This window comes from Colias croceus, chromosome 29 (assembly GCF_905220415.1).
Source record: "Colias croceus chromosome 29, ilColCroc2.1".
NCBI classification, from domain to species: domain Eukaryota; kingdom Metazoa; phylum Arthropoda; class Insecta; order Lepidoptera; family Pieridae; genus Colias; species Colias croceus.
The window spans coordinates 5,164,434-5,185,212 of NC_059565.1; the positions used below are offsets into that span (position 1 = coordinate 5,164,434).

General features: G+C 31.8%; 1 protein-coding gene across 2 annotated transcripts in view; it reads right to left on the minus strand.

Annotated features, from left to right (window-relative positions):
- Window positions 1-3,215: 3,215 nt before the first annotated feature.
- The window catches only part of LOC123704471 (putative fatty acyl-CoA reductase CG5065), a 30,036-nt gene continuing 12,472 nt past the window's right edge, over window positions 3,216-20,779 (minus strand). For both annotated transcript variants that reach the window (XM_045652867.1, XM_045652868.1), the window contains exons 2-13: window positions 12,834-13,049; window positions 12,237-12,394; window positions 10,595-10,685; window positions 10,137-10,282; window positions 9,630-9,739; window positions 9,174-9,257; window positions 8,513-8,621; window positions 6,133-6,209; window positions 5,633-5,795; window positions 5,274-5,424; window positions 4,445-4,551; window positions 3,216-4,242 (exon numbers count right to left, since the gene is read on the minus strand). In XM_045652867.1, the coding sequence (XP_045508823.1) occupies window positions 4,146-4,242; window positions 4,445-4,551; window positions 5,274-5,424; window positions 5,633-5,795; window positions 6,133-6,209; window positions 8,513-8,621; window positions 9,174-9,257; window positions 9,630-9,739; window positions 10,137-10,282; window positions 10,595-10,685; window positions 12,237-12,394; window positions 12,834-13,031 (1,491 nt within the window). In that variant the 5' untranslated portion in view covers window positions 13,032-13,049 and the 3' untranslated portion in view covers window positions 3,216-4,145. The remainder of the gene's footprint in view (window positions 4,243-4,444; window positions 4,552-5,273; window positions 5,425-5,632; window positions 5,796-6,132; window positions 6,210-8,512; window positions 8,622-9,173; window positions 9,258-9,629; window positions 9,740-10,136; window positions 10,283-10,594; window positions 10,686-12,236; window positions 12,395-12,833; window positions 13,050-20,779) is intronic.

The window sequence follows — 20,779 nt, forward strand, 5'->3', positions numbered from 1 at the left end:
GAATGACACAGAAATAGAATGTTGTTGCTAGTAAAAAAAATATGTCACAAGACTTGAACCATAGACATCATAAAATTACCGTATATTTTTTTAATTAATAAAAATAGACGTAAAGTTCCCTTGAAAATTCCCATTCGACGTTTTTTTATAAAGATAAAAATCACCAGATTTCAATGCATTTAAACCACAACAACTTAGAGTTATTACAATAGTATAGAGAAATTGCTTAGTGCACATCGTAGGCAGATGAGTATACTATAATTATATACATAGAATATAGATGTGTGTGTGACCAATAGGGATGGGTAGGTATCAATTGCGTGTTGAACTATCGATAAGTTATGTAAATAAATATGTATCATAAGTAAATTTTACGTTCAATATGTTATTAAAGGAAAAATATATGAATAACTAGCAGTCCGCCCCGGCTTCGCCCGTGGTACATATTTACGTTTTCTCAACATAAGAACCATCCTCGTACTTCAAGGAATATAATAAAAAAAGAATTAACGAAATCGGTTCAGCCGTTCTCAAGTTATGCGCTTACCAACACATTTTGGGATTCATTTTTATATTATACTAGCGGTCCGCCCCGGCTTCGCCCGTGGTACATATTAACGTTTTCTCTACATAAGAACCATCCTCGTACTTCAAGGAATATAATAAAAAAAGAATTATCGAAATCGGTTCAGCCGTTCTCGAGTTATGGAATTACAACGAAAAGTGGCATTGATTTTTATATATTAGAAGAAGTATAAAAATGTAATTTTTTTGTTTACCAATACCAACTGAATAAAGTTTGTTTATTCCATTTGAATGATAAATATTTAAGAAATTTTCTTGTATTAATTATTATAAGTGCTTTAAAAAAATATGTATAATTGGAATAATAATAATATCAGAAAAACGTGAGTACTTTTTAAATAATAAAGTTAATAAAATAAAAGATCGGGTTCAGTGCTATTTCTTTAATAATAAATCAAACAATAATAATAATGTTTTAAAAATGTTAATTAAAAATAAGAAATAATTAAGAATTTAAAATGATAATATAATAAATATTAATATTTTTTTTAATTTTATCCATTCTACTATCAAAATCTTCAAAATCAATTTAACGGTTCAGAAAATAATATATCGTAACATTACATAGGTACTTTACATTTACATTCGCATTCATAATATTAGAAAGTGTATCATACAAAACACACCACAAATTTATTTATAATACATTTGTAAAAATGTTTTAATTTTAAAGTTAAATAAATAATTTGTTAAAATATAGTTCTTCTAGTAAACTTTATATCGAGTACAGCGTTGGGCAGGTCACATCACTACGATCACGTGGCGGCAGTGAGGCGCGCGAGCGAGCCTGCGCGTGTCCGCCTCCCACCTCACCTTCACCCCCGCGATGCTAGATTTATTTTCATAAAAATAAGTATAACAATCGACTAACTGATGAAATGTGATACTGGATTTCAATTTCGGTATTTTCTAGTATTGTTTCTGCAAGATAGAACTGCACATTTCACCATGTTTATTCGTTAATATGAAAAAAAATCCCAGAGCAACGCACTTCGACAGCACTCAACTCACTCACTGCGAACGCTCGCGGCGGAAACGTCGAGTTGTTCCAACCTGTGCCTACTGTTCCCACTTGGTTGTTCGCACTCTATAGATAGAAACTCAGAGCAATAAACCTATACAATTATGTATACCTACCACATGTACTTATACGTGACTTATACTCTAAGCACAACAACATTTAAACATAATTCATTATATTCATTCTGGTAACACTAAAATGTTGTGTCCCGCGTTGAAAATATCTATGAAGAAAAAAAAATATCAAAATTTCCCGCGCGTTAAATTGACGATTGACTTCGATAGTGCGATTGTATTACAATTATTAATAATTTAATACCTACTGAATCATTGTTCGGTTACAATTGGGTTTCATATTACAAAAATTAATACCTAGTCGTAAAGCAGTAGCCGCTCTTCTTTCCACAAAGTACCTAAGTAAAATCAAAAAAACAAACATATTTTTAGGGTGACCGTGAATTTATTGATCAAAAACATTGAGATATACATATGGAGATATTGCACAAATAACACAAATACTACGGAATAGTGCAAAGGAATAACTTTCATCGGTAAGTACCTACCTAACTGGATAATATTTTTTAAAACTTAGTTAGAGCAAAAAAAAAAAAAAAATATACCGGCCGAATTGATAACCTCCTCCTTTTTTTGAAGTCGGTTAAAAAATGGCGCACAGATTTTGTTCGTGGTGTCTCCTCCATACGAAGTAATATTATTATCTTAATGATCAATTAATGTTTTTATCCCCGAAACGACGCTAATCGAAGGGTGGAGGGTATATTTTTAAAATTTTAATTCTTGTATTACTTATCACCATCTCACAGTAGGGAGTGGATAGATAAAAATATATAGATACCTACGTTTCCGGTAGGTATATATCCATACTATTATTATTAATCCATACCAATATTATAATTAATGCGAAAGTAAACTCTGTCTGTCTGTCTATCTGTTACTCAATCACGCCTTAACTACTGAACCAATTTGCATGAAATTTTGTATGGAGATATTTTGATACCCGAGAAAGGACATAGGCTACCTTTATTGCGAAATATGTACCACGGGCGAAGCCGGGGCGGACCACTAGTAAATAATAAATAAATAAATATTTCGGGGTAATTTTCACACACGGCACGATCTGATCCCATACTAATGCTGATAAACATACATAACTATATAATTTCAAATAAATACTTTTATTACTTATATAGATAATAATTACAACTACAACAGTTGTAAGTTACTTACAAGATAATGCTACTATAATGAAGATTTTATTGAATAGGTAGGTAACCTATGTAACTACCTAATTAGCTGTTTGTAGTTGCGATCTCCGTTCATTGCAATTTTAATAATGTTTTTGCCATGTTTAATGTTCATATTACTTAGTTACTTATAATAAAATAATTTTATTATGTAGGTATATGGTTCAGACCGAGTTAGAGTTAGCATGGTTAGGGTTTCAGGTAAAATAAAAAGCATACAATTTTATAATTCGATTTATTCTAAATTCTAAAATAATGCATACAAAATGAGGTACTACAACTTATGTAATATTATTCCGTGGTTACAAATCACAACCAATTGACCTTTTTTACATTTTGTAGTTCGTCGATGTTGTAAATTTGATTGGTTTTCATTACATTCACAATATTAATATGGTAACTTTTATTTGACATATTATATTATAGTAATTATTGTATTTTGCGTACGTTAATTTGTACGTAATTTGAATAAACTACTATTATCTAACTATTTTTCTGATCTTTTTCCATAATATACGTCTTAGTTGAGTTTTGTAACATACACAGGCCAGCCCACATAACAAATATAAATGCATTATCTTAAAACAATTAAAAACCTATCGATTAAATACGTTTTTATATTTACACTTATTTTTAAAATTGAAGCTATAATAACCATTACAATAACTAGATGAAATTAATGCCATCTAGTGACAGTATTCCGAGTCCCTTAAATGCAAATATTTCGCAGGAAACACACAAAAATATTTTAAATTCGCCATAAGTTCATAGTTCATAGTTCTAAACTATTCATTGTTATGACTCAATAGTCATAACTCATAACATTAGATTTACAAAAAAGGGTTTTATGTAAGGTTCTTTTTTTTGTTCGGAGAATTCAAATGCTGCTCTAAAATTATTTTTATCAGTTTCCTCGTCTTTCCAGTCTTAATGTGCAGAGAATCAGGATAGGTTACACACAATATTTTTTATACATGGTAACACGCAAAATGAAGGCATACATTCACAAATTGCATTCATGAACTAGTAAACAATAAAGTATGACTGTCACTAGATAAGCATAACAATACAGTAAAATCAAATAACATCTTAATACTATTCGTGGCTCATAAAACATAGCTCCCCTAAAATTTACCGAATTTCCCTATCAAATGACAATTTTGACAGCTGTCAAATTGAGCTTATCTTTTTTTTTATTTGAATTTTTGTAGTGGTAACATTGTAGACCTGAGGCAGTTCAGCGGAATATAGACTCTATTTACAATAAAATTAGTGCTATACTTGTATTAAAATTCGGATAATGTAGTAGTAGACGAAGTAAGCAAGGAGTCCATACACTAACGTTTGCACTAGAAGATCCAGGTAGTACAGTCTGAAAATAAGAAATATATATTTCATTAAAAATACTTATTATGTTTTATAATTTACCAACACAGCTGCTATAGAAGGAAAAATTTATTATTAGATTGTATTCTAAATTATTGTACGGAAGTTTTTTTGTTTCCAATGTGTACATAGTTACTTGAAGATAGGATAAACTTTTTCCTTCTTTTCTTTGTTTCTCTAATACTTACTGCCTTTGCCGGCGGCGCGCCGCGGGAAGCGTGCTCGGATCTTCCTTGCAGCAGAACTCACGGGCTCCCTTTATGTAGTTACGGATGTAGGGACTCCATTCCACTAGCTGTAAACATTGATTTAAATGATTTACCTAGGCAAGTAGGTGAATGGAACTTTAAATCATTTGCTTAACTTATTCTGTAAATTAATCGATGGCGTGTAAAAAGACCTATGTGATGTTGGCAACTAACTGAATAAAAATGAGTGTTTCTCAATTCTATTCGATTGAATGACTTGATTGATCGATATCGATCAATCTATAAATTAATCGATCTATCAATCAATCGATCAATCGGAACAAACGAAATAGAAAGCGGTACATTCTGGTACAAACCTAGTACAATCGAATAGAATTGAGAAACACTCATTTTTATTCAGTTAGTTGCCAACTTCACATAGGTTGTAGAAAGCCTTGATAAGCCTACGTTCGACGTTCTATCGACATCGCCTTATAATTTTTTTACGCATATTCTGTGATTAAAAACAGAACGCCATCCATGTTTGTTTTTTAATGACCCTGAATAATTTGAACTGTGTTAATTGAAGTAATTATAGTAAATTAAATCTCAATCAATCAAAATCAATCTGTCAACAAACTTTGTTTGATCTGTAAACCACGTAACTAACTAGTATGAGTGTAGATTATTTAAAATATAATATGAATATAATTATAATTGAAATATAATTAATAGCACATTGATCTTATAGGAGAATGTGTAAGAAACCTACATTATTAATTATTATCAACGTAAATACATTTATCAAATAAACGTTTAATGAACTTACTCTCATGTCAGTGTAGAACACTTTTCTATCATTCTCCGACACACGATCTGGTAGTGAGCGATAGAAATCATTCTCGAAGTACCATTCCTTAGTGGTATAGTACTGCAACACTTCTAGACCATAGTTCACGCGTTTCTGGATTTTGACCATACTGAAGTAAGAAAAAATGCCATTAGATAATCTAAAATACTAATAAATAGTTACGACACACATAACAGTTACAACTTTATTTAAATATGTAGTTTGACACTTTCATTCTTTACGCGCATTTAATAATAATTATTATCCTCCAACTTCATCATTAAGTAGCAAGTAAATAGTTTAGTAACACAACACACACACAGCACAACTATACTAACAAGGTCTTCTTGCCCATGAGGAACATGAGCAGGTCCACAATATAAGCGGGCAGCTGGTGCGTGAACAGCGCGGCGAGGCGGTGCGCGGCGCGGGACGACTTGGCGGACCCGCCCGGGTACCACAGGCACACGGAGAACGGGAACTCTTGCACGTGGATGCGACCTGTAGTGTTCAGTAAATATATCATCTACCTACTATAATAAAGTCGGTTAAAAAAGAGCGTTTCAGAAGTGAAACTTCTTTGGCAAGATTCTAAGTGTACTTGAAAGATACCAAAATCGTTCCATGACGTGACGATATTGCCAGGATGCAACCTTGAAATTTTACTCTATAAGAAATATAATGCATCTACTAAAACACTCTAAACAGACTATATAAAAAGAAAATATTAAGTATCCGCTGAACATATTATTATAATATTACAAAAATTATTAAAAATTTACCGGCTAATAAATAAACAACTTACACGTAGGTATCATAATATTTCATTGAAACTTACCCAAATCTAAAGCATGTCCCCAAGTGAGAGGATTCACTCCTGATTGTGTCACGTTACATACACGGATTTCTTTTGGCCTGGAAATAAGAACAAGATATTAGAATAAATTTTTGTGCTGTGTTATTAAAAAATATACATAACCTGTTATTTTAATAATAATATTATGATAAGCAGAATTCTGAAGTTACCACATTACTTTTATTCTTTGTTTTTCTGTTAACATAAACAAAAATTAAATACCTATTTACAACAATAATAAGACAGTAGAATGCTCGCATATAGGTGTCGTATCTAGACACGCGGCAGCGTGTCAAGCCGAGTTCAAGCGAAGAGAACTGGCGAGCAACAGCCGTGTGTATATTTACACGAACCATTTCGAGCCACTTTTCACCCCCTTATAACTCGAAAACTATTTAAGTTAAATAAACCAAATTTGGTACATATCAAGAGGACCTCAAGATAAACAAGAACCTTAAATTTCATAAATACAGATTAAACAGTTGCGTAGATATTAATATCCAAAAATCGCAATTTTTAAGACTGACTGACTTATAGATATATACAAAACCTAACCCACTTCCAGATGACCTAGAAAGTTCAAATTTTGTTATCAACTAGGTAATAGTGAGTGTACGAAGGAAAAAATCAGAAAATACTGAATTTATTTGTATTTAAATTTTTATTCAATGACATTAATTTTGTTTGTATGGAAAAATGGAAAAGTTTAAAAAAATAGAAAATAGTATATTCACCTTACTAGTCTTAAAAAATAGGTCAAAACTAATCAGTGGCCGAAAAAAATTTTGAAATCCATCAATAAATGACTGAGATATAGATTATTGAAGTTTACATATTTTAGCACGAAACATCTGTAGTTTCGAAGCGCCTCTGACATCACACTCACTCGCGCTAGTATCGCTAGGGCGGATTACTTCGATTGCATGATTTCTTTATTCAAAACTGTTATTAAACGTAAAATAAAAGAAAATTGTAATAAAAATATTGCTCATACAGTAATATATAATTTTACATATTCACATTTATATTTTATTCTTTATTTATGAGTGTTTAGTTTAGTTTTAATTTCAGTGTAAATAAATAAATAAATAAATAAAATCTTTATTTTGCTTTAAACATGGTATTCAATGGTGATACAATTATATTAATAAAGCACAAACATATTCAGCCAATACAAGCATGCAAAAATAATTACCATAAATGGTGTAATGGAAGAAGGCTTCGTCGAAGGTCGAAATGATTTAATTTGCGTAATATTAATAATATTATGAGTGAAACATCTTTAGGCGCGTTTAGAGTAAAATTTCAAGATCGCGTCATGGCAATACCGTAACGTCATGGAGTAAGGCGACGATTCTTCTACAACGATCTTTGCATCTTGGTTATAGTGTGTGTACAAATTCACGCTGGATGTTTAGAAAATCATGTAATCTTTTAAACAGAAAACGAGTTTAAAAAATTGCAGATAATGACGGGGCAATGTGCGCTGACATTCATAACATATAAGAAAATATAGAAAATAATACTAAACAAACCATACAGAGAAACCGCAAGAAAAAAATAAAAAAATCGTACATAAAAAGTATTATATTCATAAAGTAAATCAAATTTGCAGAGTAATTTTCTGTACAAAAAGTAATGATATCCCACCAAAAACATAAATGTAAAATTTGGAGCCGAGTTCAATCGTTGACTTAATTTGCCAAAAAAGGAAATGAGATCTAAATGTGTGCCAAGTTCTGCAGACAGTCCAGAAATTTATTTACAAAGATGTATTAAGTTCTTAGGTTGACTGAAAACTCAATTGTTTTATTTTCCCTTAGAGAACAATGTTTATTCCAAAATATAACTTTTTTAATTTGAATAATATAATTATTTTCACAAAGCAAACAACTAATGACCTATTGAACCCCACAATTTGATGAGGCTAGTTTTGAGAACCTCACAAAATACTATAAACAGTACGTAAAACTAGCCTCATCAAATTATGGGGTTCAATAGGTCATAGTAATAAACAAAACTGTGTTCACGGAGTGACAACGTCGCGTCGCACGAGCCGCTGTTCATGCAGTCGCCGTGCGACCGTGGATATAGTTTTGATATTGTCTTTACGTTAGATGCAGTCATTCGCCTTGTTATCGACAATTGACAAAACCGTGCGCACGATATGATTGAATGCTGCAGCTGATTGAATTGATGCGCATGAACTTACCTACCACATCATTTAAAAATAATAATAAACTTGTCACATATTTTTAAACCTTTTGATGATTAGGATAATAGCAGCTTAAATATGGTACTCTGTCAATAACATAAATCCAACCGAAGCCGCGGTAAGTTACTAGTTCAACGAAATACTCACTTATCAAGAGCAGTAAGATACGCAAGCAATAAGCAAGCGTTGACCGCCATGTCCACGGGCATCACATCAGCTAAATAGTTTTCATTGCAATGCATCGTGCGGATAACACCTGAAAATATATATTTTTTATTCAGTTTATTGTAATGCACCAATTCTTAAAAATACAATAGTTTTTTAAAGATGGATCACGAGGCCAAATGCAAACCTGCGTTTTATACCAAAAGATCGTATTTTTGCTATAATTCTAATAATTAAAATTATAAAAAAAACATTCAATAATTGCACATAAATTATTATAGTGATCTTCAAATAATTGGTCGAATTTCCACCATATACATAAACAAGACAATAATAAAATTGTGTGTGCACTTCACCACTAGATGGCGTTGTAATAAAAAGGGTTTGTATTATGGACGTAGACGTATTGTAAAATGTGAAATATCAAAAGTTGGTTGGCAATTTATTATTCGAAAAGATTTGGTTTGAATATAATTAACATTAGAATTAACGTTACTTTTTTTTAATTGAACCAAAAAAATTTTAACATCGTTTAGCGTAATCATTACCTAATCCTCAATCATTTCATTATATTTTACTTTATTTATTTTTATTGTCGATGTTAGGTAAATAAAAGTGATTGCATTGTTTTTATTATAATTACCTTTCCCAGCTCCAATTAGCAGACCCGTGGGACCATTAAAATTGTCCACCCAGCCTGGTAAAGGCTCTTTGTATGCAGCCGTCACTGAAATATTAAATCTTTGTGTAAAGTTTTTTTTTGACAAAGCAGGAAGAGCTTGTGGACCACCTGGTGTTTAGTAAAAAAATCACCGCACATAAACATAAGCAATACTGTAGTGCTGCAAGTGCTTTATAATATTATATAATTTACAATATAAAGGATATAAAAAAACTTTTGGTAAGAGCTAGTTTTCGATTCAGATATTAATAAAAAAAAAAAATGTCAAAATAGTCAAAAAATGTATGTTTAAAAAAATTACTACCAACTAATCTCGTAAAATTATTTATTACCTATATGTTAGTTTTTAGACGATTGCAACTGACGTCAATAAAAGTCTACATTTTCTACATTTAGGGTTCACTGAATAGGACTTACCAATGGAAGGTCTGGCAATAACGATTGGAAACTTCCCTTCATACTGTGTGACCAGATCCTCTGTCAGATTCTTTGTATACGCATATGTGTTCGGTTGAGGCTCTATTAATCTGTAAAATAGTTAATTTATGGTAAATATAGTGTGGAATCAGTAATATTATGGTTCTCTGTAAAAATATATTTTTGATTTAGAAATTGAAGGCTTTAACGAAATTAAACGCGATTTATTCCTTTTCCCATTCACGAAGATCGCGGCGAACGATCACGGGGAGATATTTTATTCTAATATTCCCGTAAAATCAATCTAGAAAATACTATGTTATCTATATTTTGCTATTTAAAATATAATGTATGCAAGCGAGTTTATGAGGGTAAAGCTATACAGGCCGTAATTAACCAAACTGTTTGTCGTCGAATTTTTTTGATTTTTCGGTCATGATTCGATCACTTTCGATCATGTCGATGTTTTCCTCCACCTCCTGCATAAGTAAAGCTGCCAGCACTCACTTGGGCTGCAAGTGCGCCAGCAGCTCGTCGTCCATCCAGCGCGCGGCGTGCGCGACGTGCTGCGGGGAGTGGCGCGCCGGGTACAGCTTCTCTTGCAGCGTGTGCAGCTCGCAGCGGCAGTACGAGGTCGACACGTGCTCGAACACCTGCAACGAGACAGTTTATCCTTAATAATTTAAAATGCGTTTCATTTACGTAGTTAAAAAAAGAACAGATGCCATATATGTCACTTTTATAAATTCGACTTTATAAATTTCGGAGTAATTCAAATGCATGATGCATGGATTTTCCTATGGGATAATTAGAATGTGGTGTTTTTCTTTGGTAAAAATTATCTTATATCACTCCTAACATAAAATAGTTCCCTTGCGACATGAAAGAAAGACGAAGGAACAAAAATACATTTTCGCTAATAATACAATATTTAATCAGAATAATTATGGAGTATGGTAACTGACCTCCAATTTCTTCATGCCTTCCACGAGTTTTAGCACTTTCATCGTTCCCACCGTGTTCATGTTGACAGCGTCTCGGATGAACATGTCGAATCTGAAATTATTAATGAATAATAATAAGAATTACATATTAGTAAATATATTTTAATTGAAAAATCTTATTGTTAGAAACTAGATGGCGCTGTATATTTTTTGTAAGGAACTTAATTATCTGAATTATGAATAATTATGATATCTCATTAAAATAAATAAAGCTGTTACTAGAGTATTCTTTTAAGTACGCTATACTATATGATTTGACTAAAAATAGGATCCGCGGCATTTTGTGACGGATGAGGCGGCGCAGCTGCAGGCATAACTAAGTACCTAGGTATTATTTCAATCTAAAGTGAATTGTATTTTTCACATGTTCACGAGATCTTTAACACCAATTAATTGACATATACAGGTAGTATAAAGGTAGAAGGAATAGAGGGAGACAAAAAGTTAGATGGGAGGATGATTTAAAGGAAATTGTGGGAGGAGTGACCTGAAGAAGAATACCACTTCAAAAGCAATCGTGGAAGAGTTTGGAGGAGGCTTTTTTCTAAAGACAGGCAAGATATAACGATAAAAATGTTTTAATAATTAGGTAGGTACACAAAATGTTACATGTAAATTAACTTGCAATAAAAGCTTTCATTCATTCAATTGACATATTATACAGGTCATATAGACTTTCCTATTTTTGAAGCAGAACTACACATAATTTTTTTACTCAAACAAACATTCATTTATTCAATTAGACTACTATTTAGTAGCACTTTCGAATCGTCATTACATAGGTAAGTATTTTTAACATTTACCACCGATTCGGAAAACAGTATCTATGGAGAAGAATCGGCAAGAAACTCCATAGTTGCTCTTTTAACATCATGTAAATATTACAATATATGAAACTTATATCTAACTACATAATATATCATAATATGCCAATGAACTGTCTTGTGGTTTTTATGCGACAATCCTCCATGGGTTTTTATCGTCCATATATTCCTGAATACTGTAGTTCGCTCTCTGAACTAATACATTTTTTATATAAGTTTTAAATTTAGAACTACTAAACTCTTTAATATTGTGAGGAATTCTATTGTAAAAGCGTATACCTTGACCCATAAATGAATTTTTAACTTTAGCTAATCGGAAAAATGGCATTTCAATTCTATTCCTGTTCCTTGTGCCATAATCGTGTCTATCTCCTACTCTTGTGTGTAAGTCGGAGATTTTGTGTACATGCAAAATATTATTAAATATATACTGTGATGGTACAGTAAGGATACCAGTATTCTTAAAATGATCTCTTAGTGAGTCCCGTGCACGTAAATTATATATAGAGCGAATGGCTCTTTTCTGTAAGATAAATATAGTTTCTATATCTGCAGCCCTGCCCCACAGTAGAATTCCATAGGACATAATGCTATGAAAGTAGCTGAAATAAACCAATCTAGCCGTATCTTCATCGGTGAGATGCCTTATTTTTCGGACTGCATATGCAGCTGAACTGAGCTTACCTGCAGCGGTGTTGACATGGGCTCCCCACTGTAGTTTCTCGTCCAATGTTAACCCTAGAAATACAGTAGACTCAGTAGTCATTTATTTCCCATACCTAACACAGGCAGCGCAATGAAACACAATCTGCACGTGCTCCTGCAACTCCTGCCTGTGTTCCTCAGAGATGCCCAGGTCTTCCTGCAAGATATCGCCTGGGATCACGGATAGCTTGTCGAAACAGTCCGGCGATGTGGCTTGCAGTTTGTCGAATATCTGTGAATAAAAATATTTTTGTAAAATAGTTATAGTTTTGTCTAAGAATAGCATTAGCAATACGAAAATCAGGTAATTGCCCGACTCATGTGAGCCTGCCAGTGAGATGTAATTTTGTACGTGAGAGGGATATAATCTTATTTTAATTGAATACATTATTAAATGCCTCAAGGTGTATACAAGTTTTGCGTAAGTACTGAAAAGATCATCTATTAGTATATAATAATATATCAATTTTGAAGCATTGAAAAAATTCGATCACGAGGCGTCATTTGAACCCGTGTCTTCAGCCAAAAATGCCCTACAACAGATCAAATTCACCTGTTTTTATATTTACTTATTTGCTCTTAATAATGTAGTCGTCTCACTGCCCGATAAAACACTGTTTTAATGTTCTTAGAGCTGTCCATTTAGTTATAATGGTTATAATTCTACTCACCCTACAATTGATAAAATCATCCAACCGTTCCTTAGTCCCTTGCCCCTTCTTGGGCCGCATCAGCATGTATATCTTCTTCACCTCGGGACAGCATCTCAGCATCTTCTCGATCATCACCTTGCCCATGAAGCCCGTCGACCCGGTGATGAACACCGTCTTGTTGGCGTAGTACTCCGACACGCCGATAGATGGCGCCATTTTGAATTTACGTTTCGCCTGGGAAAATGGAAAATTTTTGTTAAATTGAGAAAATATAGGTAAGTGAAGGGTTTTATAAAACGTAGTATGTAGCATGTATTCGATTGATTTATACGGAAAATGGGTTTCTTTAAACTATAAAAAGGTATAAAAATTGGAAAATCAAGCCGCAAATAGTTAAATAAAAATAATGACGTTAATTTATAATTTTCACCATAGCTTATCATAATAATATTATATAAAATTTAAACATATCTTAAAATTAACTACTATTTTTTTATTTTGAAAAATATTTTAAATATCTAAGTAAGTAGGTACATTATATCTGGTTTATTTAAAAATAATGGATTGGAATTAAATGAAAAAGAAGAACGGCATGCAACCGCCTCCCCCAACTGTCGAAGTTATATATTTATACATAATATGATTATAAAATTAATAGTTTTTACAGAAATGAGCCCAAACTTATAATTAAAATTTTGGTTTATTTCAAGAAATTTCTATTATAAATTTAATTTGTTTACAAAAATGAGACGTTTATAATAAACATTGCAATAAAAGTAGTTACCAAAACTTGATATTATAATGTTAAATTAAATGCTCATTTTGTCTATAATAATTAAATATATAGAAACCTAACTAAATATTTTTCAAGTAATTAATTAAATATTGCTTTAAAATTCTATTTAAATTGATTACATAGGTACGTAATTTTATACAAAAAAAATGTCATTATTGATCGTTCCTGACGTTCAAACAGACAAACTCTTCAGCTTATATTATTATTTGAGTAAAGTATTATACTATCATAATATGTAGATTTGTTTTTGTTGACGTGTCACGTGTAAAATAGCATTTGTTCAACTTTTCCGATGTTCAATAGATGACGTCATAATACATAATAATTGCTAGCGGTCATCTTCGCTACACGCATGCGCTGGTTTTACGATGACATAATAATAAATCATTTGCGCTTGTCTATGGAATAATTATAGAGGAAACAATTGATTTTTTTTTATTTCATCGATCGTACAATATACCTACTTGTTATAATCAACCGACTTTAAATAAGAAGGTTTTGAATAAGGAAATCGACTGTATTTTTTGACAGAACTACTGAACCGATTTTGATGATTTTTTGTACTTACTTATGTGGTCTCATTTCAACTTTTATTTAAATTTATTCTAACTAGTCTGGACAAATTAAAGGTGGTTTAGTTTTTGTTTAAAAATATGTAAAATTAATTTAACAACAGTTTGAAATTTGATTTTGGTGAAAAATCTTAGAAAACTTTTAATTAATTCTACATCTACAGTTAGCTAAGTATATAAGATGGATGTATAGATGTTTGTCCACGAAACTCTGTCAAAAAAACTAATGAACGAATTTGGATGAAACTTTACAGTAATATAGGTCAGAATCAGAATAACACATGAGCTATAGAAAACTTGACTTTGGTTCATCTCAGACGAAACCGCGTGGCACAGCTAGTATGTTGCACAAACGCAACCGATCTTGAAAATTCTTTCTCATCTCCATGCAGTCACGGGTTTTTACCTTTATTAATAAATCATAACTAAACCAGCTCATTGTTAGAATTCCAAGTAACCGTTACTTAAGATCTCTATGACTCATGATTTCTTGGTTTCTCGAGATATTTTTTTATTTACTAGCTTACCGCCCGCGGCTTCGCCCGCGTTTTCAAATAAAAACCCGCATAGTTCCCGTTCCCTAGGGATTTTCGGGATAAAACCTATCCTATCTCTCAAGTTGGCTCGAACTGCACAAGGTGTGCGAATTTTATTATAATCGGTTAAGTGGTTTAGGAGTCCATTGAGGACAAACATTGTGACACGAGATTTATTATATACATATATTAAGATTAGAAATACCAACGTTTGTTTACATTGTTTCATTAATTATTATTAATTACCTACAGACTTATTGTATTCTTCTAAATGAAACAAACAATTATAGGTATCTATTCACAACATGCAAATATAAATTACACAAACTGACAATTTTAATTTAAATATAATAAATGCGAAAGTTTGGATGTAGGTATGTATATTTTTATTGCCTTCTACAAAACTACTGAGCAGATTTGTATAAAAATAGGTAAAGAGATAGGTCTGGATTAGCATATAGGCTGTTATTTACCCGGTTAATTAGCAATTATGAAATACTAGCTGTGCCCTGCGTTTTCACCCGCTCCTGTTGCTCTTAATACGCGTGATGATAATATATACATATAGCCTATAATAGTCTTCCTCGATAAATGGATTATCAAATACTGAAATAATTTTTCAAATCGGACCAGTAGTTCCTAAGATGAGCGCGTTCAAACAAACAAACTCTTCAGCTTTATAATATATTAGTAGATATACATATTATATTAGTATAGATTCAAAATTATCCAAGTGTTGTACTTTAGAAAAGTGAAACTAACACACAAGTTACAATCTATTTTAATCATAAGGTGTGCAATAAAATGAAATCATTTTACAGTTATATAATCGAAGCAATTATTATTAGCATTAATCTGTACAACACATGTTCCGCTACAAACATATAGTATTATGTACGTTCAGTTTCTATTTCAAGCCTTTTGTAGTGCATGTTCTTTATGTTGATTTTTTATAAAAAAAATATCCGTCTTAGATTCTTGGTCTTCAACTTTTTTTCCGAAGTTATAGGTATTACAAAGATTCTATATAGCAGCATTTGTATATTTAGAGCTCAAGATATGAGCTCTTAATATACAAAAGTGAGAAATTTATGTTTGTAAACTGTCATGAGCTGTACAATGTTAATTTTTTGGAACACAGCACACATCAAAACGAATAATTAAAAAATACTCAGAAAAAATGAACATCGCCAATTATAAAATCCACATCTAAAGTCTATCTCTATCTCTATGCAGGAATAAATTGCAAATGTATCGCACAAACACTACATATTCTTTACAATATTCTATGCATTCGAAATAATATTTTAACATCTAGGTATGTTAATATTATAAAGCTGAAAAGTTTGTTTGTTTGTTTGATCGCGCTAAGTTTTGTAAAATTATTTGGGTTTAGATAGCCCATTTCTCGAGGAAGGCTTATAATATTATATCATCACGCTAAGACCAACAGGATCGGAATAAGGCGGGTGAAACCGCGGGACACAGCTAGTATAATATATAATATATGAATAGTAGGATATATCTCACACTTCTAAACTCTAGGGTTCACATAACATATAAAGTTGTGCAAAAACATTACTCCATTCGTTCTTGACCTACTGCGTATATTTGGTAATAGTATGAATCTATTATTATTATTAATGAAATAAACGTGTTTAATTGACTTGCTGATACTATACAATACTGAATAGAAGAATACTGAAAAAGTGTAAATATGAAATACTAGCAAACCGCTCGCGGTTTCACTCGCTTTATCTAAACTTAAAAATTAGCTTACACCTTACACGAGAACCACTCTTATCTATGAAAAAAACAGCATCCAAATCCGTTGCGCAGTTTTAAAGATCCAAGCATACATAGAGATGGACAGAGAGCGGGAAGTGACTTCGTTTTATACTATGTAGTATTAAGTACTATTTGGTATTTTAATTTTGTCGTGGTCGATTAATTTAATGACTTATTGATTGATTTGATTTATTGATTTATAATGAAAATAAATGGTTGACGAGTGACGAATGAAATTACATAAAAGCAACTATAATAATATAAGGTAAGTACTTAATTCTTGGCTATTACATATTTAAGCGATACTATTGATCTTAAAATTGAACATCTTGGAGCTGACTGCATTCATTTGCATTAATTAAAAATTTACACCCAACTAAATTCATCGAAGTACATCGAACGCTTGTCATAATACATATAATATCTACGTTTAGAAAATTGTATTTTTATCATCCATTCATCATGTTAAATATCGTTATAATATGTGACCGCCTCCTTGGTACAGTGGATGAATCGTGAGCGTAACACCGAGGAGTCCTGGTTCGATTCCCGGTGGAGACGAAGAAAAAAAAATGTCTCGGTCTGGTAGGACACAGAAGGTTGATCACCTACTTGTCCCTAAAGAAAATCGATCAGTGAAACAAATGTACAATGCATCTGTCCCTTACCCCACTAGGGGTCATGGGACTTCACTTTAATAATATGTAAAACGTAGAATTTTCTTGGGCCTCGGCACTCAGGGTCTACAAATTATATATTAAAAATTATAATTATCAAGTAGCTTTTCGCCCGTGTAGTCAAAGGAAAACCAGCATAGTTCCTGTTTCCGTGGGATTCTTTGAATTAAAACTAACGCTTTGAATTAATCCAAGTTACCTTATATGTGTGTGCCAAATTACATGAAAATCGGTTCATCAGTTTTTGCGTGAAGGAGTAACAAACAAACATATGAAATTTCGAATTTATAATATTAGTATAGGGTATAAACCCGCTTTAAATCCGTCAGATTGCGTCACGAATGTGGGTCATTACTGTGTGTCTGTGTCTGGGAAGGAAGTTGCCACACCATTGTTTTAGTTGCGAATGCTCTGGGAACTTGTACTTTCAAGTTAAAGGCAAGTCAGGGTTTTGTTCGAATAAATAATTATTCTGATAATTGATACAATTACTTCTTTTTATGGCTGAATGGAAAAATATAGTCTTTAAATTATTGCAAAGCTTATCCTGGCTCTACATATTTTCAAGAATTGATTTTTGAAACATTAAATATGACAAACATGAATTCTAAATTAAATAAATAAGAAAACTAAGAGCATTTTTAACACCCTCCTCCTTTTAAATTAAGGTATTGTTCAATGAATTTACAGTGAAACTATGAGATTGAAACAAATAAAGGTTCCTTAATTTCTTTATTTCACCCTTCCGCTTTATAATTATTGCAAATTAATTACAGATTTAATACAACTTCATCACACACTAAGAATATTATACAGTACGACTCTGTAATACCTAAACACAAAATTCTCGTTAACTTAAATTTAAAATCCAAACACATTACACAAATATTAAACTAGCGTTTTATAGTTTCTTTTTAATGGTCAATTACACAGGTATCTAAGTTACAAAGTAAATAAGTTTGAACTTAACACTAACTTGATGTTTAAGTTGTGTATATTTGCGAACATAGTTCAATTACCTGTCTTTTTAAATAGGTACTACAAGCTTATTGTTGCATATTTTTAACTAGCTACGCCCCGCGGTTTCACCCGCATTAGTCTGCTCCTGTTGGCCTTAGCGTGATGATATGTAGCCTATAGCCTTCCTCGATGAATGGGCTAACACCGAAATAATTTTTCAAATCGGACGATCAGTAGTTCCTGAGATTAGCGCGTTCAAACAAACAAACAAACAGTTTATATTATTATATTTTTTAATATAGATATTAATTAGTATAGATGTATCGTCATTAACAAAAAAAGGTTTGTTGGTTTGACCGTGCTAATCTCTGGAATTATCGTATTTGCGTTTAACGTGGTGATAGATCAATTAACTGAGATTATTTTCACGCAAAAATGTTTAAATTTGTTTGTTTATAAATTATTGAGGAAGCTACAGGATGTTCAATTATTAATTAACATGCGATTTAACACTATTCTGTTATGCAGTATTTTTAATTAATGTAAATAAATAAATTTAACGATAGAGTAATACCCACTTCGATACTACACCGTACTGCGTGATCGAAATAAGAAAAGGATCGATTTATCGAATATAGTAAACTCTATGTCTGTGCCAAACTTCATGAAAATCGGTTCAGAGATATTTGCGCGGAGGAGTAACAAACAGACATACAAACTTTCGCTTTTATAATATTGTCAGAATTGTTTATAAGAAGCTAAATATAAACAATTCGTAGTATCAAATATATTTACTACGTTCGTTCCGCGTACAGAATACATAATGGCGAACGTGTATGCATGTAAATAGAACTAAATCAACTGAGATGGCAAATACATGGGGACTGTTTGATGTATAATGTCAATAGATATAGCTACAGTTATTTACTTGGCATGTAGACAATGGACATGGCAAATCTTGAAGCTTTAACGGATTAAAAACCCGATTTATTCGTAATATTACTTGTGTCGATGTTCCGAACTTTACAGCGTGCTTGGTGAGCGTTTAAAATCAGTAAGTAAGACGGTTTTAATCATTTCTCTCAGAATATAAATTAATGAATTAACAACAATATTCCTTGTTATTTTGTAGAGCACCTACTATATACTTTACTATTATAATAGTGTATTGGATAGACGACGTGGAAAATGTCGCAAATTTCTCGGAAAAGCTGAGTGTCATATTCAAATGCAAATGTAGAGTAGTAGAGTTGATATACTTTGTAAATAAGCAAAAGGGTTTATGAAAAAAAGCGACAGTAATAATAGAAAAAATATATACGGTCTATTGCTTATATTGACATAACATTTTAAACCAAAATTTTTGATGTACAAAACTTGAGTTACATAATTAACATAATATTATTGTAGACCTTAAGGCTCTGTCTTACAATGTGTCTAGACTTATTCTATTTATAGTGTTGCGTATTTTAATGTTTGGAATTAACATAAATAAATATGTTTTAATTACAACTCGTACCTAGGTAACGTATGTACCGAAATAACGATGTCACAAGTAAATATAAAAAGGTACTCTGATTATAAAGCTGAAGAGTTTGTTTGTTTGTTTGAACGCGCTAATCTCGGGAACTACTGGTTCGATTTAAAAAATTCTTTCGGTGTTAGAAAGCCCATTTATCGAAGAAGGCTAATGGCTATAGGCTATATTTCATCACGCTAAGACCAACAGGAGCGGAGCAATGCGGGTAAAACGCACGCGGGGAAAATATTTAGTCAGTGTTATCTGATATTTTTAAACAAAAATTCATTTCATTTTTACTGTACTGAATATTTTTATTCAGAGAAGATATTATATTAGCTTCACATGTACATTTGTATGTTACCGACTCCTTTGACCCACTCTAAAAGGACAGATTTAATTAAAACTTTGCACACATATCAAGGATCGGTGACATTACAATATTTTTTTTAACTATATTGAATAATAAAAAAATTTTTCGACAGAATTTATATTCTCTTCTAAATTTTACGTAAAATAAAACAGGTTTATTTTATCGATTCTTTAGTTATTTAAACTAACTAGTGGTCGCCCATTTGATATTTAACTATAACCATAAAGAAAATAGTATATTATATTATGTTAACTAGACAAAACCCGTCTTCGTTAGAACGCGTTATCTTCAGTTTATTAATCATTTTTTATAACACCTCTCAAGCTATATACCACCAAGTTTTAAATATATAGAATACCAATGAAATACATACTCCTTTTTACGCAGTCAGTTAAGTATACAAGTTAAATTGATTACCACAGCATTAGTAAACAAAGGACGACCTTGTTACAGCACAAGTATATAATATACATATATGTATATATACGAGAATCATACGGTCCGTCAGTCGTTAAACTCTTTACTGGTCATCTGTTTAACAGGAAAATCTGTTCAATCACTACATAATATAAAACAAAGTCCTGCGCCGCGTCTGTCTGTCTGATCGTGATAATCTCGGAAACTACTGCACCGATTCGTATTATATTTTATCAGCAGTTTACAACGACACAAGGGGAACGGTAGTTGCTACCAATATAGTAATATAAAATATACGGAAGGCTCTACAAATAATAAAAAAAAGT